The sequence below is a fragment of the Gopherus evgoodei genome, chromosome 2, assembly GCF_007399415.2.
Source record: "Gopherus evgoodei ecotype Sinaloan lineage chromosome 2, rGopEvg1_v1.p, whole genome shotgun sequence".
NCBI classification, from domain to species: Eukaryota; Metazoa; Chordata; order Testudines; family Testudinidae; genus Gopherus; species Gopherus evgoodei.
Window position 1 is genome coordinate 271,767,364 of NC_044323.1, and position 20,948 is coordinate 271,788,311.

At 41.7% G+C, this 20,948-nt stretch overlaps 1 protein-coding gene across 1 annotated transcript in view; it reads right to left on the bottom strand.

The window, feature by feature from the left end:
- EXT1 (exostosin glycosyltransferase 1) overlaps window positions 1-20,948 on the bottom strand; it is a 270,085-nt gene that overhangs the window by 19,536 nt on the left and 229,601 nt on the right. Inside the window, exons 2-4 of the mRNA XM_030553739.1 lie at window positions 13,607-13,700; window positions 10,576-10,683; window positions 2,546-2,665 (exon numbers count right to left, since the gene is read on the bottom strand). Coding sequence (XP_030409599.1) covers window positions 2,546-2,665; window positions 10,576-10,683; window positions 13,607-13,700 — 322 coding nt within the window. The remainder of the gene's footprint in view (window positions 1-2,545; window positions 2,666-10,575; window positions 10,684-13,606; window positions 13,701-20,948) is intronic.

Here is a 20,948-nt window from a genome sequence, read left to right on the forward strand (position 1 = left end):
AAAATGTGCATCTTCTACCATCTGATGAAGAACTAGATGGAACTAGCTCCTTTGCGCCCTGCCCGGTTTTCTCAGAACTGATGCATAAACAGATAAGAAGTAGTCTGCAGGTTTAGATGATGAGTAGGTTTTCATAGACTGTACAATTTTCCACTGCTCTGGTAGCTGACAACGCTTCAGGGGAAACACACAGCTCACATTTGATGATCTTTCACTGTACACAGAGCAAAAAATAGTTTCATCTTGAAACAAACTTCTGATGGCATGCAACATATGCAACCTTTATTGCATGTGAGGCATACAAATCTCACCGACACTGTTACTCAGTAGGCTAGGGAAGCCAACCTGTGGAATATCTCACATTTAACAGATGGCAGATTAATTTATGGCACTTCTGGCCAATATAAGAATCCTTGCAGCCTCTAAGAATGGCGTGGAGAAAAGAAAACTCGAAGGAAAGGAAATAGAAAAGGAGGAAAGGAATCCATGAAGAGCTAATTAATTAAAATACAAAAATCAGATGGTAATTTGCTAAATGTATTGCAGAGATTTCTCAATACCAGCACCAGCTTTAGAGGCTCTCTGGTGATTATGGAACACATGCAGTTTTATAATGAGGAGGTTAGGCACTCCGGCTGGATCTGTCCTGTCTACATGGTATATGTTGCTGGCACAATATTTGAGCCCCCACCTCCCCAAAATATTCTGTCATATACAGGTTCTTGTATTGACCTCATAACTGCAGTGTCCAGGTGTCTTCAGTAGTGCACTAAATGTCTGTCACGTGGTTCATTCTCTCTCATTTCTCCTGTTCCCAGGGGAGAACTGTGTAAGCTATGTAGGGCTGGCTTCTGTTTCTTAAATTTCTACACTGCTCTGTGTTGCAACTGGAGAAGAGAGGTTGAAGAAGTGCCCCTTGCACTTGGAGCAGAAGATGAGGAGTTTTGCGATAGTCCTCCTCTGACCCTCCACAGAGTCAGTCTGTCCCCCAGAGAAAGCTGTCACCTGCATAGCCAAGCTTTGCCCTCAAGGCACAAAGGTCCATGGCACTCCAGAGCCATGCAGTTATTCACCAAGGGTTTTGGTAACAATATGCAGGGCGAAGGCCATTGAACATCCTGAAGATAAGACCTTCAAGACTTTGAACTTGAGTTGATATTCTACAGGAAGCCAGTGTACAGAGCAGGGGACAGGTCTGACATGCTCATGGTAGCCTGTGTTGCTGAGGAGACATGAAATTTCCTAAGGGTTGATGGCTTCATGCCCAGGCATATCGCATTGCTGTAGTTCAGACAGGAGGTGACTAAATGATATGTAGGATCATCAAGATATTGCAGTACTACAGCATTATAGTTAGAGACTGAAAATAACTACCAGAATAAATCCGTTCCCTCTCCAACTATAAGATTTACTCCCCCACATCAAATTTTAAGCAGAGGGCGCATCTGATCTTACCAACTTCCGACACCTAAATAAAAAACAAACTTTTTATTTTCTCTCGTTCTGAAAGGAAACAATTCAGGCTTTTCTAGGGATTGTTGGACTCTGGAATGAACACCTGAGCATGCATGTTATTTTCCACTGAACAGAATTATTGTTAATTTGCCTTCTATACATAGAAGTGGTTCTGTGAGATTGCTTATCTTGGATTCAAAAAACAAAAGGTCTGATATGTCCGACTTGGTTTCATTAAATTAAAACCTTGCAGGCTCCTTCCCTGTTCTATCTTGAGTGTCTTCCTTGCTACTAAGCTCAAGCTTCTCAGCTGGTAGCTTCCTAAATCCTAGCTACAGGTATTACTAACCATCCCCTAGTCAACTGACAACTATGGCCACATTATTGAAGATGTTTCAATTCAGCCCTAAAGTTGCACTTGAGGGACATATTCTGTAAAAGAAACAAAAGTTGCTGGGGATAGCCCAACTGCAGAAGAGATTGCAGGGAGTACAGAACCAGTGTATACCTCCTTCTCCACAACCCCTGCTGGGGTCAGGAGGAAGAATGGCTGGAGTACAATGGGCTCTGGCTGTCCACAGCTGGACTGCTATGCATAATTTGGGCTTTCTTCTGTATGTCACCTTCTATCTCTCCTTGGAAATGCACACATTTGATAAGTCTCAGGTGACTTACAAGCAGCCACTTCCAGAACAAGAGACCTGTGAAAGGGCATCAAAAAGTTAAGGGGGAATGGGAGAAAAGGGGCTTTTAAATTATATTTTTTCCAAAATGAGTTCTAGTAAGGTCCTTTAAAGGATCACATTCACTATGTATAATAGGAATACTGATTCATCAGCCATAAAGCCTTGAGAAACTGTGATGGCACAAGACAACTTTTCCATGTGTCGGATGGCTCCTATTTGTCACCATGTCAGTTTTCTTATGTGGATTCCAATAATGAAGAAAATATTTCCTTAGGGGAGAAAAGTTATCAAGCTGCTGAAGGTTTTTCAGGTGACCAATCACATGTCATGAAAGCCAAGGTCACACGCAACTGCTCAGCACGGAACATCTCCGCTCTGACTAATATCTGAGAATTGTTACTCACCTCTAGTGTGGTCAATACAATCTTCTCAACTGAAGAAAAATAAGCCTCCCACAAGAACTGTGTCTGCTGTCTAAGTGCTAGGATTTTATCCTGATGGATAGACCTGATTGTAGAAGGAATCTGTAATACAAGATGCACTACAATCAGATGGTGTGGCAAACAATGTAACCTGATCAAATTAATACATGTTTAAGAATCCCAAACTAGCATTCTCTGCTCCTATCCAGCAACACAGATTCAGTGTCAGCCAGTACCCACACCAGACACAGATATGTGAATTAGCAGCTAAAGAACAGCGACTGGAAATTGAATGAGTAGCACCTTTTGTGACCTTTGGTATCTGAGCCTATTGGCCAACCTTAGGATTTACTAGCAACTCTCCATTTTTTAAAGAAAGTTGTTTCTATGGTAGCAAATGCTACTTTTTCCACTTCTGCAGTCACAATGAGAAACTTTTCGGCAAATCCCTTGCACACACAGCTTTTTGCAAACCACCAATTTAAAATACTGGTAGCTGCGGGTATTTAGAGTCCAACAATGATCTCCATTCTGAAAGTATATTAAAGGGATCTGCGATTGCAGTCACTACAACGTGGCAACACAAATTCCCTGAAGAAACCATCACAGCGTCTGCAGCAAAGCCACCCCTTTGTGGAATAATGAATAACTCAGACATAGGTTAGGGGTTTGTTATAGAAGTGGATGGGTGAGATTCTGTGGCCTGCATTGTGCAGGAGGTCAGACTGGATGATCATAATGATCCCTTCTGACCTTAAAGACTATGAGTTTATGAGAAGAAAAATCTGCTATTTAGAGGAAAACCAATGATATTTTTCACTGGACACATTGTGCAGCTTTAATTCTGGTAGAGCTTTCCTTATAAATGAAAAAATAAATCCTACCATCCTTCTTCCTGATAGACAGTTGTCCTACAAACCAGATCAGAAGGAGGGGGTGTGTGAACCCACATTCCCCACCCACTTTGGAGAGAGTCCAGCATCTGTACAGACTAGTATTTAGCTTCTTAAAAGCCCAATTCTCATTTGCATTAAGAGCTTGTCTACTCAGGGAAAAGAACTGGACTAGCTAGTGCAGAACAGCTAGTGGGGAATAGCTACTCCACATTAGCACCCCATGTGGACATTTATTCTGTACTGAGTTCCTTTATGCAGTTTAGGTTTGTCCCCTCTGGAAGCAGATTAACCTAAATGGCAAAAAAGTGGGGAGTTAGTGGGAAATAGCTATTGAATTCATACCCCGGCTGTTTTGTAGTAACTTTCCCATTAATTCTCCATGCAGACAAGCTCTAAAGTCTCCGTGCTCACTGCTCTGGCCGTGTAAGAGGCCATCGGAGTGGGTGTAACTGTAATTTATTCCTACTTCAAGATCTCTTTACACTGTCAGAGTGGTGTTCGTGGCCTAAGTGTAAATGAGAACCAGGCCCCTTCAGTGCAGTGTGGGTGTGTTCACTTCTTGTAGAAATGGGGAGTTATTTTGCTGTGGTACCTACTTCTATTTCAAGTCTGGCCACCTCATTCTCCGTCTCTTATTTCTCACAAACCTGTCATATATTTACTTTCAGGGCTAGTTACACACAGGCACCAAAGTTTGAATTATTATAAGATAGTATTATCATCATTGTCCATCTAGTTATTAGATTAACCTAAACACCCACACCCCTATCTCACTCACACACACACACACACACACACACACACACACACACACACACACGCACACCACGTAAAATATCCCCGATCAGAATACAATTATTCTTCATATAATGTTCTGAACGAGTTCGGTGGCAAAGGTTATTGTGCAGTTTCATACACATCTGCAGGGAAACTGTTCCATAAGAAACCTGCTCCAGAACAGGATTCAAAGTTTTAAGGTTTGATATGTACAGAGATTCAGGAGGGTTATGCAGATGTTATACAATTATTATTCTGTCTCATTTGCATTCAGGTAGTGCCCACAACTCCCAAACAGGATCATGGCTCCACATTGTTAGGTGCTGTACAAATGGTAAGAGACAATTTCTGCCCCAAAGATCTTGTAATCTAAGGGTTTGTCTACACTGCAATTGGGGTGTGTGTGTGTGTGATTGTGGCATGTGCAGACACACCCATGCTAGCTATAATCTAGGCAACTCACATCCTGATAGCAGTGAAGCCCCGGCAGCACAAATTTCAGCACAAGCAAGCCACCCCAATAGTTACCCAGGGTTCCAGGCTGGCTTGCACAGCTTGCACTGAAGTTTGTGCTGTTGCAGCTTCACAGCCATAGGTACCCACGTTAGGTAGATTAAAGCTAGCTCAGGTATGTCTACATGGGCTGCAATCACAGTCCCACTTCCACTGCAGTTCAGACATACCCTCAGACCTTGAATTGGAGTTTAAAAGGACAAGGAACCAAGGGAGTGAGATACCATACAGAAGCAAAGCAGTCACGGTGATAAGAGGTCCGTGGCATATTAGAGTCTTTTGCTTGATCCTTCCTGTAAAAGAAGCAATACAGGAAGGGTGGGGGCACAGGGAAGCAGTTAAAATATATACAGGCAGACCTCGACTTTACAACGTTCGAGTTACGATGAATGGCATTTATGACGCTTCTACATTGACACCCTGATTCGACTTACGACTATTGGTTTTGAGTTTACAACACTTGGTCCCGCAAAAGAGTAGACTGTGGTTCCGAGTTCCGACGCAATTGTAAGGAACCAATTGTGTCGTAAGTCGGAGGACTGCCTGTATACAAATGAGGCACCTTACTATTTAAGTTTATACCACTGAACTACAAAATTCAGTCCTCTGATATGGATTATAAAGTGGATTGTTTTCTATTAGGCTCCTGTAAGTATGGGAGTATAGTGATGCATGTTAACAGCACCATTATCAACAGCAATCATATTATTGTGACTGCATTTTAGTACAGCCATGGGGCATTACTTCTAATAGACACAAATGTTTCAGGGCACCACGCATGATTTCACAGGCCTTGATCTAGTGATGGACACAAAATGAAATTAACACCCGTCTCTAACTACGGCACGCTCTCTCCTTTGTAATGCGGAAGCAATTCTGACCCCGAAAGTTGCAGAGGTTATCCTTCTACAGCTTCATGCATGTGCCCATAAACATTGTGACAAGGTTAGAGAATTTCTTAGCCTGCCTGTGCGCGTGGCCTGTTATAACAGCTGGAAAGCAAAATCAGAGCTCCCATTTTAACTATGTTTGCCTATTAGTTATTAATCTATTTGTCCAGAAAGACAGGTTTGGAAAATGACATATTAATACTAATCTGGCAGGATTACACTGGAATTAATAGAACTAGATGACGTCTTAATAAAAGGTCATTTTGGTAATAAAAGGGGAAAAAAGAGAACCCTACAGAAATAAATGCAGGAAGACTAAATTAAGACTGGAGCTAAACTGGTTCTATGGTAACAAGAATATGCAAATAAAAACATCCGAGCTGTTCTAAAACAGGAAATGAAAAACTGCAACATAACAAAAACATTTCCCAGAGCAGACATTCAGGCTCTGTGCCAGCACTTTACAAACACTGTTAATAACGGTGCCGTAGCTGTTCAATAAGGAAGCAGCTGTGAAGAGAACGAATGGCATATTACAGGAAGACACAAAGATCAGCAAATTATACTTTTAAAATAATTTTGCTTACAAAAACATGTGGTCCTTTGAAGCAAAAAATTACCTTATTTTTATACTTGCAATTAATTTATAATAATAGTTCTCTCTTAACTAGAGCTTTTGGGGTCAGATTTTAAAAAGTACTTCATCTAGGGATGTAAGAGTTTAAGCAGTTAATGGTTAAACTCCTCCCAGGGTCCCAGCTGCCCTCCCATGGCCAGGGTCCCTGATGCTGCCACACCTGGGGCTCTGCTGCTGTCCATCATCCCGGCATCCCTGCGTGCTCAGCATCTCGGTTGCTACCCTGTGTCGGGGCTCTGCTGCTGCCTGGCTTCCCGGCACACCTGGGGTCACTCCAGGCTGCCAGCCCCACCCAGGCTCAGAGGCAGCAGCTGAGCCCCGGGTAAAATATTTCAGCTGTTATAGCATAAATAAGGGAGAGATAAGGCAGAACTGGGGAGGAGGGGGGATCAAATCAGTATTTTAGATGTCTGTATACTAATGCGAGAGGTATGGGGAATAAGCAGGAAGAACTCGAAATGCTAGTAAATAAAAACAACTATGAAATAGTTGGCATCACGGAGACTTGATGGGATAATATGCATGACTGGAATATTGATATAGAAGGGTACAGCTTGCTCAGGAAGGACAGGCAGGGAAAAAAGGGAGGAGGTGTTGCCTTATATATTAAAAATGTATACACTTGTACTGAGGTTCAGATAGAAATAAGAGACAGACTTGCTGAAAGTCTTTGGGTAAGGATAAAAGGGGTAAAAAAACAAGGGTGATATCATGGTAGGGGTCTACTATAGACCACTTAACCAAGAAGAACAGATGGATGAGTCTTTTTTTAAACAACTAACAAAATCTTCCAAAGCACAGGACTTGGTGGTGATGGGGGACTTCAACTACCCAGACATCTGTAGGGAAAATAACACAGCAGGGCACAGATTATCCAACAAGTTCTTGGAATGTACTGGAGACAATTTTTTATTTCAGAAGGTGAAGAAATTTACTAGGGGGAAGGCTGTTCTAGATTTGATTTTGACAAATCGGGAGGAATTGGTTGAGAATTTGAAAGTGGAAGGCAACTTGGGTGAAAATGATCATGAAATGGTAGAGTTGATGATTCTAAGGAATGGTAGGAGGGAGAACAGCACAATAAAGACAATGGATTTCAAGAAGGCAGACTTTAGCAAACTCAGGGAGTTGGTAGGGGAAAAACAATTGAAGATAACTGGCAGTTTTTCAAAGAGACATTATTAAGGGCACAAGGGCAAACTATCTCACTGCATAGGAAACTAGGAAGTTTGGCAAGAGACCACCCTGGCTTAACGAGGAGATCCTCAGTGATCTAAAACTCAAAGAACAGTCCTACAAAAAATGGAAACTTGGTCAAATTACAAAGGATGAATATAAACAAATAACACAGATATGTAGGGACAAAATTAGAAAAGAGATCAAAACGAGATCAAACCAGCTAGGGAAATAAAGGAAAACATTCTACAAATACATTAGAAGGAAGAGGAAGACTAAGGACAGAGTAGGCCCATTACTCAATGAGGGGGGAAAGACAATAACAGAGAATGCGGAAGTGGCAGAGAGCTTAATGACTTCTTTGTTTTGGTTTTCACCAAGAAGGTTGGTGGAGACTGGACGTCTAACATAGTGAATGCCAGTGAAAATGACGTAGGATCAGAGTCTAAAATAGGGAAAAAACAAGTCAAAAATTACTTGGACAAGTTAGATGTCTTCAAATCACCAGGGCCTAATGAAATGCATCCTAGAATATTCAAGGAGCTGACTGAGGAGATATCTGAGCCATTTGCAATTGTTTTTGAAAAGTCATGGAAGATGGGAGACATTCCAGAAGACTGGAAAAGAGCAAATATACTGCCCATCTATAAAAACGGAAATAAGGACAACCTGGGGAATTACAGACTAGTCAGCTTATCTTCTGTACCGGAAGGATAATGGAGCAAATAATTAAGTAATCAATTTGCAAACACATAGAAGATAATAAGGTGATAACTGTCAGCATGGATTTGTCAAGAACAAATCATGTTAAACCAACCCAATAGTTTTCTATGACAGGGTAACAAGTCTTGTGGATAGGGTGGAAGTGGTAGATGTGGTATAGCTTGACTTTAATAAGGCTTTTGATACTGTTTCCCATGACCTTCTGATAAACAAACTAGGGAAATACAACCTAGATGGAGCTACTATAAGGTGGGTGCATAACTGGCTGGAAAACTCTTCCCAAAGAGTAGTTATCAATGGTTCACAGTCATGCGGAAGGGCATAATGAGTGGGGTCCCGCAGCGATTGGTTCTGGGTCCGGTTCTGTTCAATATCTTCATCAATGATTTAGATAATGGCATAGAGAGTACACATAATGTTTGCAGACAATACCAAGCTGGGAGGGGTTGCAAGTGCTTTGGAGGATAGGATTAAAATTCAAAATGATCTAGACAAACTGGAGAAATGGTCTTAAGGAAACAGGATGAAATTCAATAAGGACAAATGCAAAGTACTCCACTTAAGAAGGAACAATCAATTGTGCACATACAAAATGGGAAACGACTGCCTAGGAAGGAGTACTGCGGAAAGGGATCTGGGAGTCATAGTGGATCACAAGCTAAATATGACTCAACAGTGTAACACTGTTTCAAAAAAAGCAAACATCATTCTGCGATGTATTAGCAGGAGTATTGTAAGCAAGACATGAGAAATAATTCTTCCACTTTACTCCGCGCTGATTAGGCCTCAGCTGGAGTATTGTGTCCAGTTCTGGGTGCCACATTTCCGGAAAGATGTGGACAAATTGGAGGAAGTCCAGAGAAAAGCAACAAAAATGATTAAAGGTGACCTATGAGGGAAGATTGAAAAAATTGTGTCTGTTTAGTCTGGAGAAGAGATGACAGAGGGAACATGATAACAGTTTTCAAGTGCATAAAAGGGTTACAAGGAAGAGGGAGAAAAATTGTTCTTAACCTCTGAGCATAAGACAAGAAACAATGGGCTTAAATTGCAGCAAGGGTGGTTTAGGTTGGACATTAGGAAAAACTTCCTGTGAGGGTGGTTAAACAGTGGAATAAATTGCCTAGGGAGGTTGTGGAATCTTCATCATTGGGGATTTTTAAGAGCAGGTTAGACAAACATCTGTCAGGGATGGTCTAGATAATACTTAGTCCTGCCCTGCGTGCAGGGGACTGGAGTAGATGGTCTCTCGAGGTCCCTTCCAGTTCTATGATTCTAAAATGTGGGGGTGCTGATAGAATTTTAATCGGTTACACGATTATTGTTTTACACATTATTTACATCCCTAATTTCATCAACTAAACGTGCAGAAGAGTGTCTCTAGTGGGTTTTTCAAAGGGAATGAGCACCTAGCTCCTATTAATTTCTAGTGCCTCAGTACCTAAATACCTTTAAAATTTGGCACTTCACCCATTTGCCTCAAAATGCTTTAGAAATCACAGAAGAATCATGATGCCCATTTTACCGCAGGGGGAAACTGAGGCACACAGAGATTTCAGTGATTTGTCCAAGATCACACAGCAGTTCAGTGTCACAGCCAGAAATCTAGAACCCAAAACTCAGTTTAGCACCTTAGCCAGTGGACTACAGCCACAGCTTTTGCTTGTCCTTTAATAGGTTCTGCACTGGAGAAATTGATTTTCAATTGTGTTTCCTTGACGATATCATTATATACTTTGGCTTCTAACTGATTTTGAAGAAAACACAGAAATAGTATTATAGAAATAGGAAAAACAATATTTGAGTGCATTTAAGAAAGAAGCAGATACAGACTGTAACAACAAAACACTAACTGGTCATTCTATAGCCCTATTTCATTCTCCCTCATGAAGATAAACAATTAAGAGATAAGTAACATCACCCTTAAAAATGAAAAAGTGAGGTACAGAAAATTAAGGGACAGATTCTGCCTCCCACACCAATGTTGGGTAGCACCTTACTCCACAAGTAGTATCTTCAGTGTCACCATTTCCCTGTACATATGGCAATCCACATCAACAGATCTCTTTGCAGAGTAAGGTATTCTGCAGTACAGGTATGGGTGGCAGAAATTGTTCCTAAATGATGTGTCCACCCTCGAGCATGCATTTGATAGATAACAGAGGGCATCCTATTAGAGAGGCATCCAAAAGAAATTTGATACTCTTAAAAAGCCTTTTCTGTGTTTTAACAATGTCTGAAAATGACACTGTGGTCACAAAATGAATGATGTCTTATTAAATGACTTCATATTTACAGTGACCCTAACCCTAACTGACCTTTTAGATTCATCTTCCTACAAGTTTAGTTGGTGGCAGCAGCACTCGAGCAATATGCTGAAGGCCACAGCCATTTTCTTACCTGTAATAACAATCTCTCATCCCCTATGACGGCAGCTTGGTTCCAATCAATCACTTCGGAGAATGGCAACTCCCATCCATTGCTAAGCATAACTGGGACACAGGCAGCCTGCACACAGAGGAATTGCAGACATTAGAAGAGTCACTGAGTGTGTAGTCATTGATTAGCACAAACTTTGAAGTGCATACAAATTGAATTATTGGCATTTTCTGCAGAAGTCAGGACCCAAGCTTTCACGAAAGACATTAAAAAAGAAAGCCTGCAAAGGGCCCTACAAGGCAGACATAACAATACATCTGCCAAGATTCCCGCTGATCTCCACTCTCTGAACAGACTCCACATTTGTTTGCATGCAGGGAAACCCTGATTCTGCATGTACAAAGGAGAATTTGCACTCAGATGTAGATGTTTTGTGAACCAGCTACAGAGTTCTCTAGGGAGAACTTATGTATTAAATTACATAAGATGGCTTAAGAAAAATCTTTTGAAAATGTATTTGATATTTAACTCTATAGCTCTTTTCCATAAGGGTAGATGTTTAGTTATCCACTTTGTACATCATAGTATATGTTCTGTGCTTGTAAACAACTGCATGTACAAAACCTGGCTACAGTTAGAGAGACCAGTTTGGAAAATTAATCCATTGACTTTATATTTAAATATAAACACATATCACTCATTTATCACCAGCTTCTGTTCTGCCAGTGTATCTGATATACTATGTGCTATTGTTAAAAGGTAAACTCTTTGGGGGCAGCAACCATAATTGTATAATGTTTAGTAAACACCACGTTACTGGCACTATATAAATAAATAAATAATTCACTGCCACCTATTGGTCAATTGGACCAGAACTTGAGACCTGATTCAAAGTCTGTTGAAGTCAGTGGAAAGGTTCACACTGAGTTCAGTGGGATTTGGACCAGACCATTGCTGTGGTGGTTCAGTTTCTTCTAGACCAAGCCAGATTTAACTGATCTGAATTATCACCGAGACAGTACAATAAATGAGCTGGTCTTTCCCATGCTCAGTAATAAGTGGAACACTGGGGAAGTTTTCTAATTGCAGTGCATTCTCTCTCTCACTCTCTAATTCTGTGCAGTAACTTTGATCTAGTCAAGTCTATGCTACAGCAGTATTTGCAATGGATATAGATTCTGTTTGTTGGTAAGGAAACCGCATTACACTGTCTAAACCCCCCCAACACAACAACAATTAGCAGTTTTCATCTTCAAAATACTCCATAGATATTAATTACACCTCACAAGTAGATATAGAGTGGGAATATCAGAGAAAAAGGGTGATGTGACCTAGCTGATGTAACACAGGGAGTCAGTATCTTAGGGCTGATCTACACTGGGGGGGATCGATCTAAGATACGCAACTTCAGCTACGTGAATAGCGCAGCTGAAGTCGAAGTATCTTAGATCGATTTACCTCTTGTCCTCATGGCGCGGGATCGACGTCCGCGGCTCCCCCTGTCGACTCTGCTACCGCCGTTCGCGCTGGTGAAGTTCCGGAGTCGACAGGAGCGCTTTCGGGAATCGATATATCGCGTCTAGATGAGATGCACTATATCAATCCCCGAGAAATCGATCACTACCCACCGATATGGCGGGTAGTCTAGACATACCCTCAGTAAAGACCAGAACTTAGGAGTTGCTGGCTCTTAGGGTACGTCCAGACTACCCACCGGATCAGCGGGTAGTGATCGATTTATCGAGGCTTGATATATCGTGTCACATCTAGATGTGACATATCGAACCCTAAACGCGCTCCCGTCGACTCTGGAACTCCACCGGAGCGAGCAGCGGTAGTGGAGTCGACAGGGAGAGCTGTGGCCATCAATCTCAGGCCACGTCCAGACTAGGTATTAAAATCGATTTTAGATACGCAACTTCAGCTACGGGAATAACGTAGCTGAAGTCAAATTTCTAAAATCGAGGTACTCACCCGTCTGGACGGCGAGGCATCGATGTCCGCGGCTCTCCGTGTCGATTCCGGAACTCCGTTCGGGTTGATGGAGTTCCGGAATCGATGTAAGCGCGCTCGGGGATCGATACATCGCGTCCAGACTAGACACGATATATCGATCCCCGAGCAATCGGTTTTAACCCGCCGATGCCGCGGGTTAGTCTGGACGTGGGCTCACACCCTGAGGACGGGAAGTAAGTCGAAATAAGATACATTGACTTCAGCTAAACTAATCCCGTAGCTGAAGTTGCGTATCTTACATCGGACCCCCTCCCAGTGTAGACCAGGCCTTAGTGCAGTGCTTAGGGGAGGGGAAACAGAAGAGAAGTGACTTCAGCGGGAAGAGACAGGGTGGCTCAGTGGGAGAGACAGGAATAGAAGCCCTGTTACCTGACTCCTGCTCCAGTGCTACTGAACCACACTGCCTGTTACAGGATTTTCAAACTTTATGCCTTTGCTCTCCATTGCTGGTCAAACAAAAAAGAGCATCTTGCTGACTAAAAGATTTCAAAAAGGTGAAGAGGAGTTGGGGAGTCCTGCCTCTGACACAATACGGAAGAATATTTTAAACACGTAGACAGTAGCCGGTTTGAATGTCCTTCTTGCTGCATTACTTTCAGATGGGAAGTAGCAGAACAGAACCATCATCTGCACATTCAGTATGCAGCACAGTGAACAACACGTAGGCAAGTTTGCTTCAGCTGAAAACAATAAGCTGTTTTTATTGCCCCAGGACTTGCTAGAACAGGTCAAGGTCTCCCCTGAGAATCCAGACTCAGTTGGGCAAACACTGCTCTAAACGGATCCAGCTTCGCCTCTTCTACAATGAGCAGGGAAAACCTCTCCATGGAGGTAACGCAATTCTATCTTCAGACGAGCTCAATGCAGAGCCCCTCCTGCGATGAAGCTGCCAATTGCTTCGGAAGCATGACTAGAGGCTTCCGCAGTGGGGATTATCGCCCACTAGGGAAATTAAACACTACCCCAAACACCACCTCTTGATATCACCAGCTGAATTCCAACGAGCAGAGTCAAAGTTTTAAACCCCAGTTCTTACCTGCAGAGCCTCCAGAAACCTGAAGGATCCAAGCCTGCGGCCACGGGGAACCAGACAGAAAGTGGCATTGTGCAGCATTTCACGATAATCAAACCTAACAGGAACAGGGGGTTGGAGGGAGATAAGAAAGAGAAAATCAAATTAACGATGAGTCCTACAGTAACTGTGCATGAAAATGCAAACATCTGCTGATATACATCTGGATAAAATCATCTCCAGTCACGTCCATTTCTGTACACTCACCATCAGGTTAAACCGTTCTCTCTCTGTGTCTTTTTCTTCCTCTCCTCCACTCCCCCCTCCCACCTCTTTTTTTGTTGTAATGGGAAGGCAATCAATGTGGTTAACAGAGAATAGGCAAAAGGGAGTTTGCTTTTAGAATCACCAATTTTGTTGTTAGGAATATACATATGGTGTTTTCTACTGCTAAAATATCTTTGGGGGAGCTCCGAATTTGAAAGGAAAATACAGACAATTAAGACCAACTGTTTTCACAAAAACCGGGTTTCAAGACTCTTCACATAGTGAACCAGACTTATTCACAAGCAATCATTAATTTGGTCACCTCTGAGCAAGAGGTTTGTAAAAAACAGCCAAAAATATTCAGCTATACAATACAAATCCTTTCTAATCAATCAAGAAATAATAAAGAAGGGTCATCAGTTGTTACTGGGGTGGAGAGGGAGAGGCAGGTGGAGGAGGAAGGGGAAATCAGCTAAAAAAAAAAAAAGCACAAAAACAAATTTTGATAATTAACCATAGAGCTCCAGTGACTTCTGATCCTCAAAATTAAAGCCTGAAGCTAGATACTACTGTTTTTGTTCCAATTCCATCAATCACTTCAAAACCATTTACCAAAAACACACATCAAATCCTAACAATTTCAAGCCAGTTATTAGCTAACTGTACTTCTGTATTAATGGAAACCTATGGAACTGTAAATGGCACTGACCCTGCAGTCTGCTGGGTCTGAGACAAAAGGATCAAGATTAAATACCCCTCATTTCTCAAGAGTTACAAGCACTCTGGAAACAGGTGCTACTTTGACAGTAGCTACATTGACAGTAACATTTTCTAATTCTAATAATCTAATTTAATCATGGCCTGCAGGCACTGAATTTTTTTTGTATGTATATAGATAGAAGATTGTATATATGTATGTGTGCGTGTGTATATATATATTATATATATATCCAGATCTATTTTTATATTCTCACACAGGGCAGGCAGATGGGAGTAAGCCAATTTTCAATTATAAACCCTGTCATTAGGAAGAGATCTTCCGAAGGCCCATTTGCTTAAACAAGCATTCTATAGCTAATTGCACAAGAAAAGGTCGCTGTGAATGGATTAAGATTATCTCCATTGAGAGTAAAATAAAAACTCATGTTGCATTAATTAAAACTACAAAACAGACTTCAAAGTGGATGTTTTTTTTAAACAGCTCGCGAGTTTGGTTATATATTTTCCCACTGAGTGGCAGTAATTTCTTTTTCTCAACACAGAATATTGATTGGCAACTAAGTCCCAGCTCAACAGCCTGCAGTGATGCAGCACGTGGAGGAAACTGTTAGGAAGCTGGAATAAAAAAGCTGAATATTTAAAATGTTCATTTTTCACATGGTGAGAGGTCTAACACTCATCACTGTCAATATATATTGTACGACAGGAAAGTTTAATAAATACCCAAAACAGAATCTCCTGTAGGGTGGAATACTTCACTCATTTGTCCCCATCATTAGCTAGCTAAAACTTTAAAATCCTGTTCATACTCTGGACTGCAACAAGCACACAAAATGTCAGCTTGAAAATCAGAACAGAAAATAGAGAAGGAAATGAGAACAGTGAAAGTGAGGAGAGGCCTCAAGAAGCCAGCAATTTTCACACTGTGCACCTTTTTTATAACTGATTAGTTGATATGGGAGAAGATTTTCAAAGGCGCAAAGAGGAGTTAGATTCCCATTTCCAAGTCAATAGATGCCATTTGTGCTTTTTATCATCTCCCCTGTAATTAACTGCTCAGCTCATGAACAACCAGGGCATATACACACAGACCTTATCCTAACCTTCATGGATGTATCTCCATCCACTTCAAGGAATACTCCACAAATGTAACATCGGCAGAACCACTGTACAGTAACATACCCATCAATAAGATTCATTCTACAGTTAATGAATTGCACTAGAGTTTCTTTTCATGACTAAATTTCACTTGTATTTCAATTTCAGTGTTCTAAGGTGACTCAATATGGTCCTTTATAGCAGCAGGAAAGGAATGATTTCGAATTTAATCCACATCAGATAACAGTCTGGGATTAAGAATGTATTTCTTTGAAATCCTCAGACATAGTGAATCAAATTTTGCCTTCATTTATTCCCGTGAAATGTTGAAGACAATGTAGATACACAAATTTCACTGAATGCAAACTGCAGCCCAATATCTTTTAACAAAATTGTACATAATACAGGACACACACACGGTATCTATGTAGAGATCACACACAAGTATATTTGAAAATCTGAGACACCATTACACGATGAATGTTTTAGAAGTCCCCTATATAAAAGTAGTGCTTATCTGTGGACTACAGCAGAGATCATTTCATGTATTATTTTTCTTCTTGCTGTTATGTACTTCTGAAGAAAACATGAGTCACGAAAGTGCTATAATAAGGTAAATTTACCTACAGTTTATAGATGAACAAAAAGCTTCTGGTTAACTGCAAAGTATTGCTAGAAATGCAGGTTCAGAAACTGAAAGGGAATAAAACCAGCAGTAACAATAACCACAAAAGAATTAATATATGAATATGACCACCAGCGAGCACCGAGAATGTGCTTAGCAGGAACTGTGACAAACACACTTCTTGGTCTTCTGAAACTATTTTAAACTGTGAGGTGATTATGTCAGCAGAACCCTTTCGCCAGGTCCCTTTCTGCATGATATGGACTCTGAGTCATTGTCTCTTACACAGCAAAAACTCAAACACCTAGCCATAGAACAGACTACAAAACAACAGGTGTCAAAAAATTTCCACTGCAGAGGGTGGAGCTGAGGAGTGACAGAAAAACAAAAGGACTTAAGTTTCAGACACTTACATAGACCTCTCTTTTCTATGAGACATGGTAGAAAAGTTAAACCCTGCACAGGATTTAAAATGTTGTTTAGCAGGGGAGGGAAAAGTATTCTTTCACCTAGTTGGGGAGGAGATGAAGTAGCATTTTATCACCTGAGAATCTCAGAGGCCACAACTGAAAGCACTCACATGCTTAATTTTAAGCTTGTGAACAGTCACATTAAAGTCAACGTGACTACTCATATGCTTAAAGTGACGCATACACATCTGTGCTTGCAGTACTGGGACTGTAAATTCCTCCTTCGTCTGAAAGATGGAATGATAGAAATTGGAGATGGAAAAGAGGTGTTAGAATGTCAGTCAGTCCCACGGCCAGTACACTAAGGGCTGTCTCGCTCAATGATACTCAGACTGAGTCTCAGGAGCGAAAAGTGGCTCTTGAATGTGTCATCTGCAGCTCTTTGCAGCACGTGATATTAAAACACTGTGTTATTTAATTATTAACCAATCTAAGTTATTAACCAATCAGGAGGCTTTCACTATGTCATTAACAAATTGTAGAATACTTGGTCAGTCATTTTGCTGTGAGAATAATTATATATAGTATAGTAAATGAAACAATGAATTCAAACTACTGTGGCTCTTTTGGGTAATGTTGATTGCTAATTTGGCTCCTGAACCACTGAGGTCTGAGTATCACTGATCTAGCTAGATATTACTATGGTCCTATTACCATAATATGCGAATGCCTCATAATCTTTAACGTACTCATCCTCACATCACCCCTGTGAGGTAGAGAAGAACTATTATCCGTATTTTAAAGATAGGGAACTGAGGCAGAGACAGACTTGTCTACACAGTGAGGTAATGCACCCTATAGTTTTGTGATTTCTGAAAGGCACGAACATGTTGTACCTTAATTGAAACATGTAGATCCTGCTGTTGCACTATAAGGTAGTGCTGTCTGAAACAGTACTTTGTTAAAGCACATTAGGGAACCTTTAGTGCACACTAGCAAGGTCTACATCGACTAATTGACAAGCAACACATTAGTGCACTTTAGCAATCATGCCCCTGTAGAAGTCATTGTCCCACCATGTAGATAAGCCCTAAGTGACTCGCATCACAGTTTAGGGCAACTGCATCTGTATTTTCCCCGTATTTTCCCACTCTCAGACTTCTGGCTCCCCTGGCTCTCAACTCTGATGGTGGAGACCTACATCTGTCCTAGTCATCTGTCCAAGTTTCCTAGTCATCTCCCTAGTCATCTGTCCAAGTTTACACTTCTTGTAAGCTTCCTTTTTGAGTTTAAGCTTCCCAAAGACTTTTCTGTTAAACCAAGCTGGTCACCTGCCATATTTGCTATTCATTCTGCACATTGGGATGGTTTGTTCCTGCACTCTCGATAAGGCTTCTTTAAAATACAGCCAGCTCTCCTGGACTCCTTTCCCCCTCGTACTGGCGTCCCAGGAGATCTTGCCCATCAGTTCCCTGAGGAAGTCAACGTCTGCTTTTCTGAAGTCCAAGATCCGTATTCTGCTGCTCTCCTTTCTTCTTTTTGTCAGGATCCTGAACTCGACCATAATGATCACTGCTGCTCAGATTGCCACCCACTTCTACTTTCCCTACCAATTCTTCCCTGTTTGTGAGCAGCAGGTCAAGAGAAGCATGACCCCTAGTTGGTTCCTCCAGCACTTCCACCAGGAAGTTGTCCCCAACACTCTCCAGAAACTTCCTGGATGTAAGTGCACTGCTGTATGCTCTCTCAGCAGATGTCAGGGTGATTGAAGTCCCCCATGAGAATCAGGGCCTATGATCTGGAAACTTCTGTTAATTCTGGCTCAGTGGATATGGGGAAAGCAGTGGAAGTGATATGCCTTGATTTTAGCAAAACTTTTGATACGGTCTCCCATAGCTTTCTTGCCAGCAAGTTAAAAAAGTATGGATTGGATGAATGGACTATAAGGTGGACAGAAAGCTGGCTAGATTTTTGGGTTCAATGGGTAGTGATCAATGGCTTGATGTCTAGTTGGCAGCCAGTATCCAGCAGAGTGCCACAGGGGTCGGTCTTGGGGCTGGTTTTATTCAACATCTTCATTAATGATCTCGATGATGGGATGGATTGCACCCTCAGCAAATTCGCAGATGATACTAAGATGGGAGGAGAAGTAGATATGCTGGAGGGTAGGGATAGGGTCCAGAGTGACCCAGACAAATTGGAGGATTGGGCCAAAAGAAATCTGATGAGGTTCAACAAGGACAAGTGCACAGTTCTGCACTTAGGACGGAAGAATCCTATGCACTGCTACAGGCTAGGGACCGACTGGCTAAGTAGCAGTTCTGCAGAAAAGGACCTGGGGATTACAGTGGATGAGAAGTTGGATATAAGTCAACAGTGTGCCCTTCTTGTCAAGAAGGCTAACGGCATATTGGGCTGCATTAGTCGGAGCATTACCAGCAGATCGAGCGATGTAATTATTCCCCTCTATTTGGCACTGGTGAGGCAACACGTGGAGTATTGCATCCAGTTCTTGGCTTCCCCACTACAGAAAGGATGGATAAATTAGAGAGAGTCCAGCAGAGGACAACGAAAATGATTTATGAGAAGAGGCAGAGGGAACTGGGATTATTTAGTTTGCAGAAGAGAAGAGTGAGGGGGGATTTGATAGCAATCTTCAACTACCTGAAAGGGGGTTCCAAAGCGGATGGAGCTCAGCTGTTCTCAGTGGAGGCAGATGACAAAACAAGGAGCAATTGTCTCAAGTTGCAGTGGGGGAGGTCTAGGTTGGATATTAGAAAAACTATTTCACTAGGAGGGTGGTGAAGCACTGGAATGGGTTACCTAGGAAGGTGGTGGAATCTCCATCCTTACAGGTTTTTAAGGCCCAGCTTGACAAAGTCCTGGCTGGGATGATTTAGTTGGTGTTGGTCCTGCTTTAAGCAATGGGTTGGACTAGATGACCTCTTCCAACCATAATCTTCTAGGATTCTCTCTCTCTTCCTTCTGGCTGAACAAGTTCCCTGCCTTCGCTATGTTCTCCCAAGCAAAGATAGGTTGCCCAAGGACACCTGCTTGCTTTCTCTTCAGAGAGTTAACGGGTGTAATTGCTACCGTTATAAGGTAGCACACAGCTCTTTCTAAGCAAGCGTACTTTAATAAGCTTACAACACATCATCCCAACTCTAACATGGGCTCTGGAAGGAGCTTTCCTTCAACCCTCCACCCAAGAGAATTCCTTGTGGTTACAAGTTCATCACAGCTTCAGCTCAAAACAAGTACCCAGTCTTACAGAGCCTCAGCTGGCCAAGTCCGCCCAATCCTATTCCTAAAGAATGGGGCCCTCCATGACCAGGGGTCCTGTCTGTTCACTAGCTCAGAAAAAAGCCAGGAGCCAGTTGAATACCAGACTATTTATCTAAAAAACTCTTTCTTTGCCTGTTGGTCCCTGGAGAATCCAGTTTGAACTAGTATATGTGTACCTTGCTGGCGATGGCTTCAAAAGGTTGATAAACGGAGGAACCACATTAGCACCCCCCCATTATAAGAGAAGGTACATACAATGCCGCAACAACCACATACACAATTGCATTTTTAATACAATGTACACCAAAGGTATTAACCCTAATTCAATAAGGATTAACAAAGTTTATCTTAATTCCATTTAGTTTGTTCAGGATATTACAGGACATTGTCCATCTGTCACAACTTGCTTCAGGACACACAGGATGACTATGGCAGATCAGGAATTGAACTCGGGTCTCCACAAACCAGGAGGGCAGATTCTCAGTGGGTGTAAATTACCATACTGTAGTTCCATTGAGGTCTATGGCGTTCCTTCCTAACGCTACTCCACTGAGAGTCCAAGTGCTAATACTCCAAGCATGTGGACTTCCACTCTTGGTCCAACAGATTTCTTCCATGAAGAAAATAATGCTCTAAAGTATTGTTTCCCCAATGCAGATGTGTGTTGAGGAGTTCATTGTATGAAGAAAGACACACAAATGGAGGTGAGGGGGGCGAGCTGAAGGAATTCAACACATAATGAGTTGGCTGAATTCTCGAAAAAGTCCTGGAAGAGGTAGGAAGTTAATGTTGGGAGAGATGAGGACTGATTTTTGCATCTGTTTTATTCAGGTCAAATTTAACAAAAAATTAAAGAAAGGAAAAAAATACACAAACACAGGTGCTGCTATATTTATGTTTAACCAATGCCATGTTACATTTTGAAATGTTAACCTCAGATGTAAGATTCACATAGCTAGTT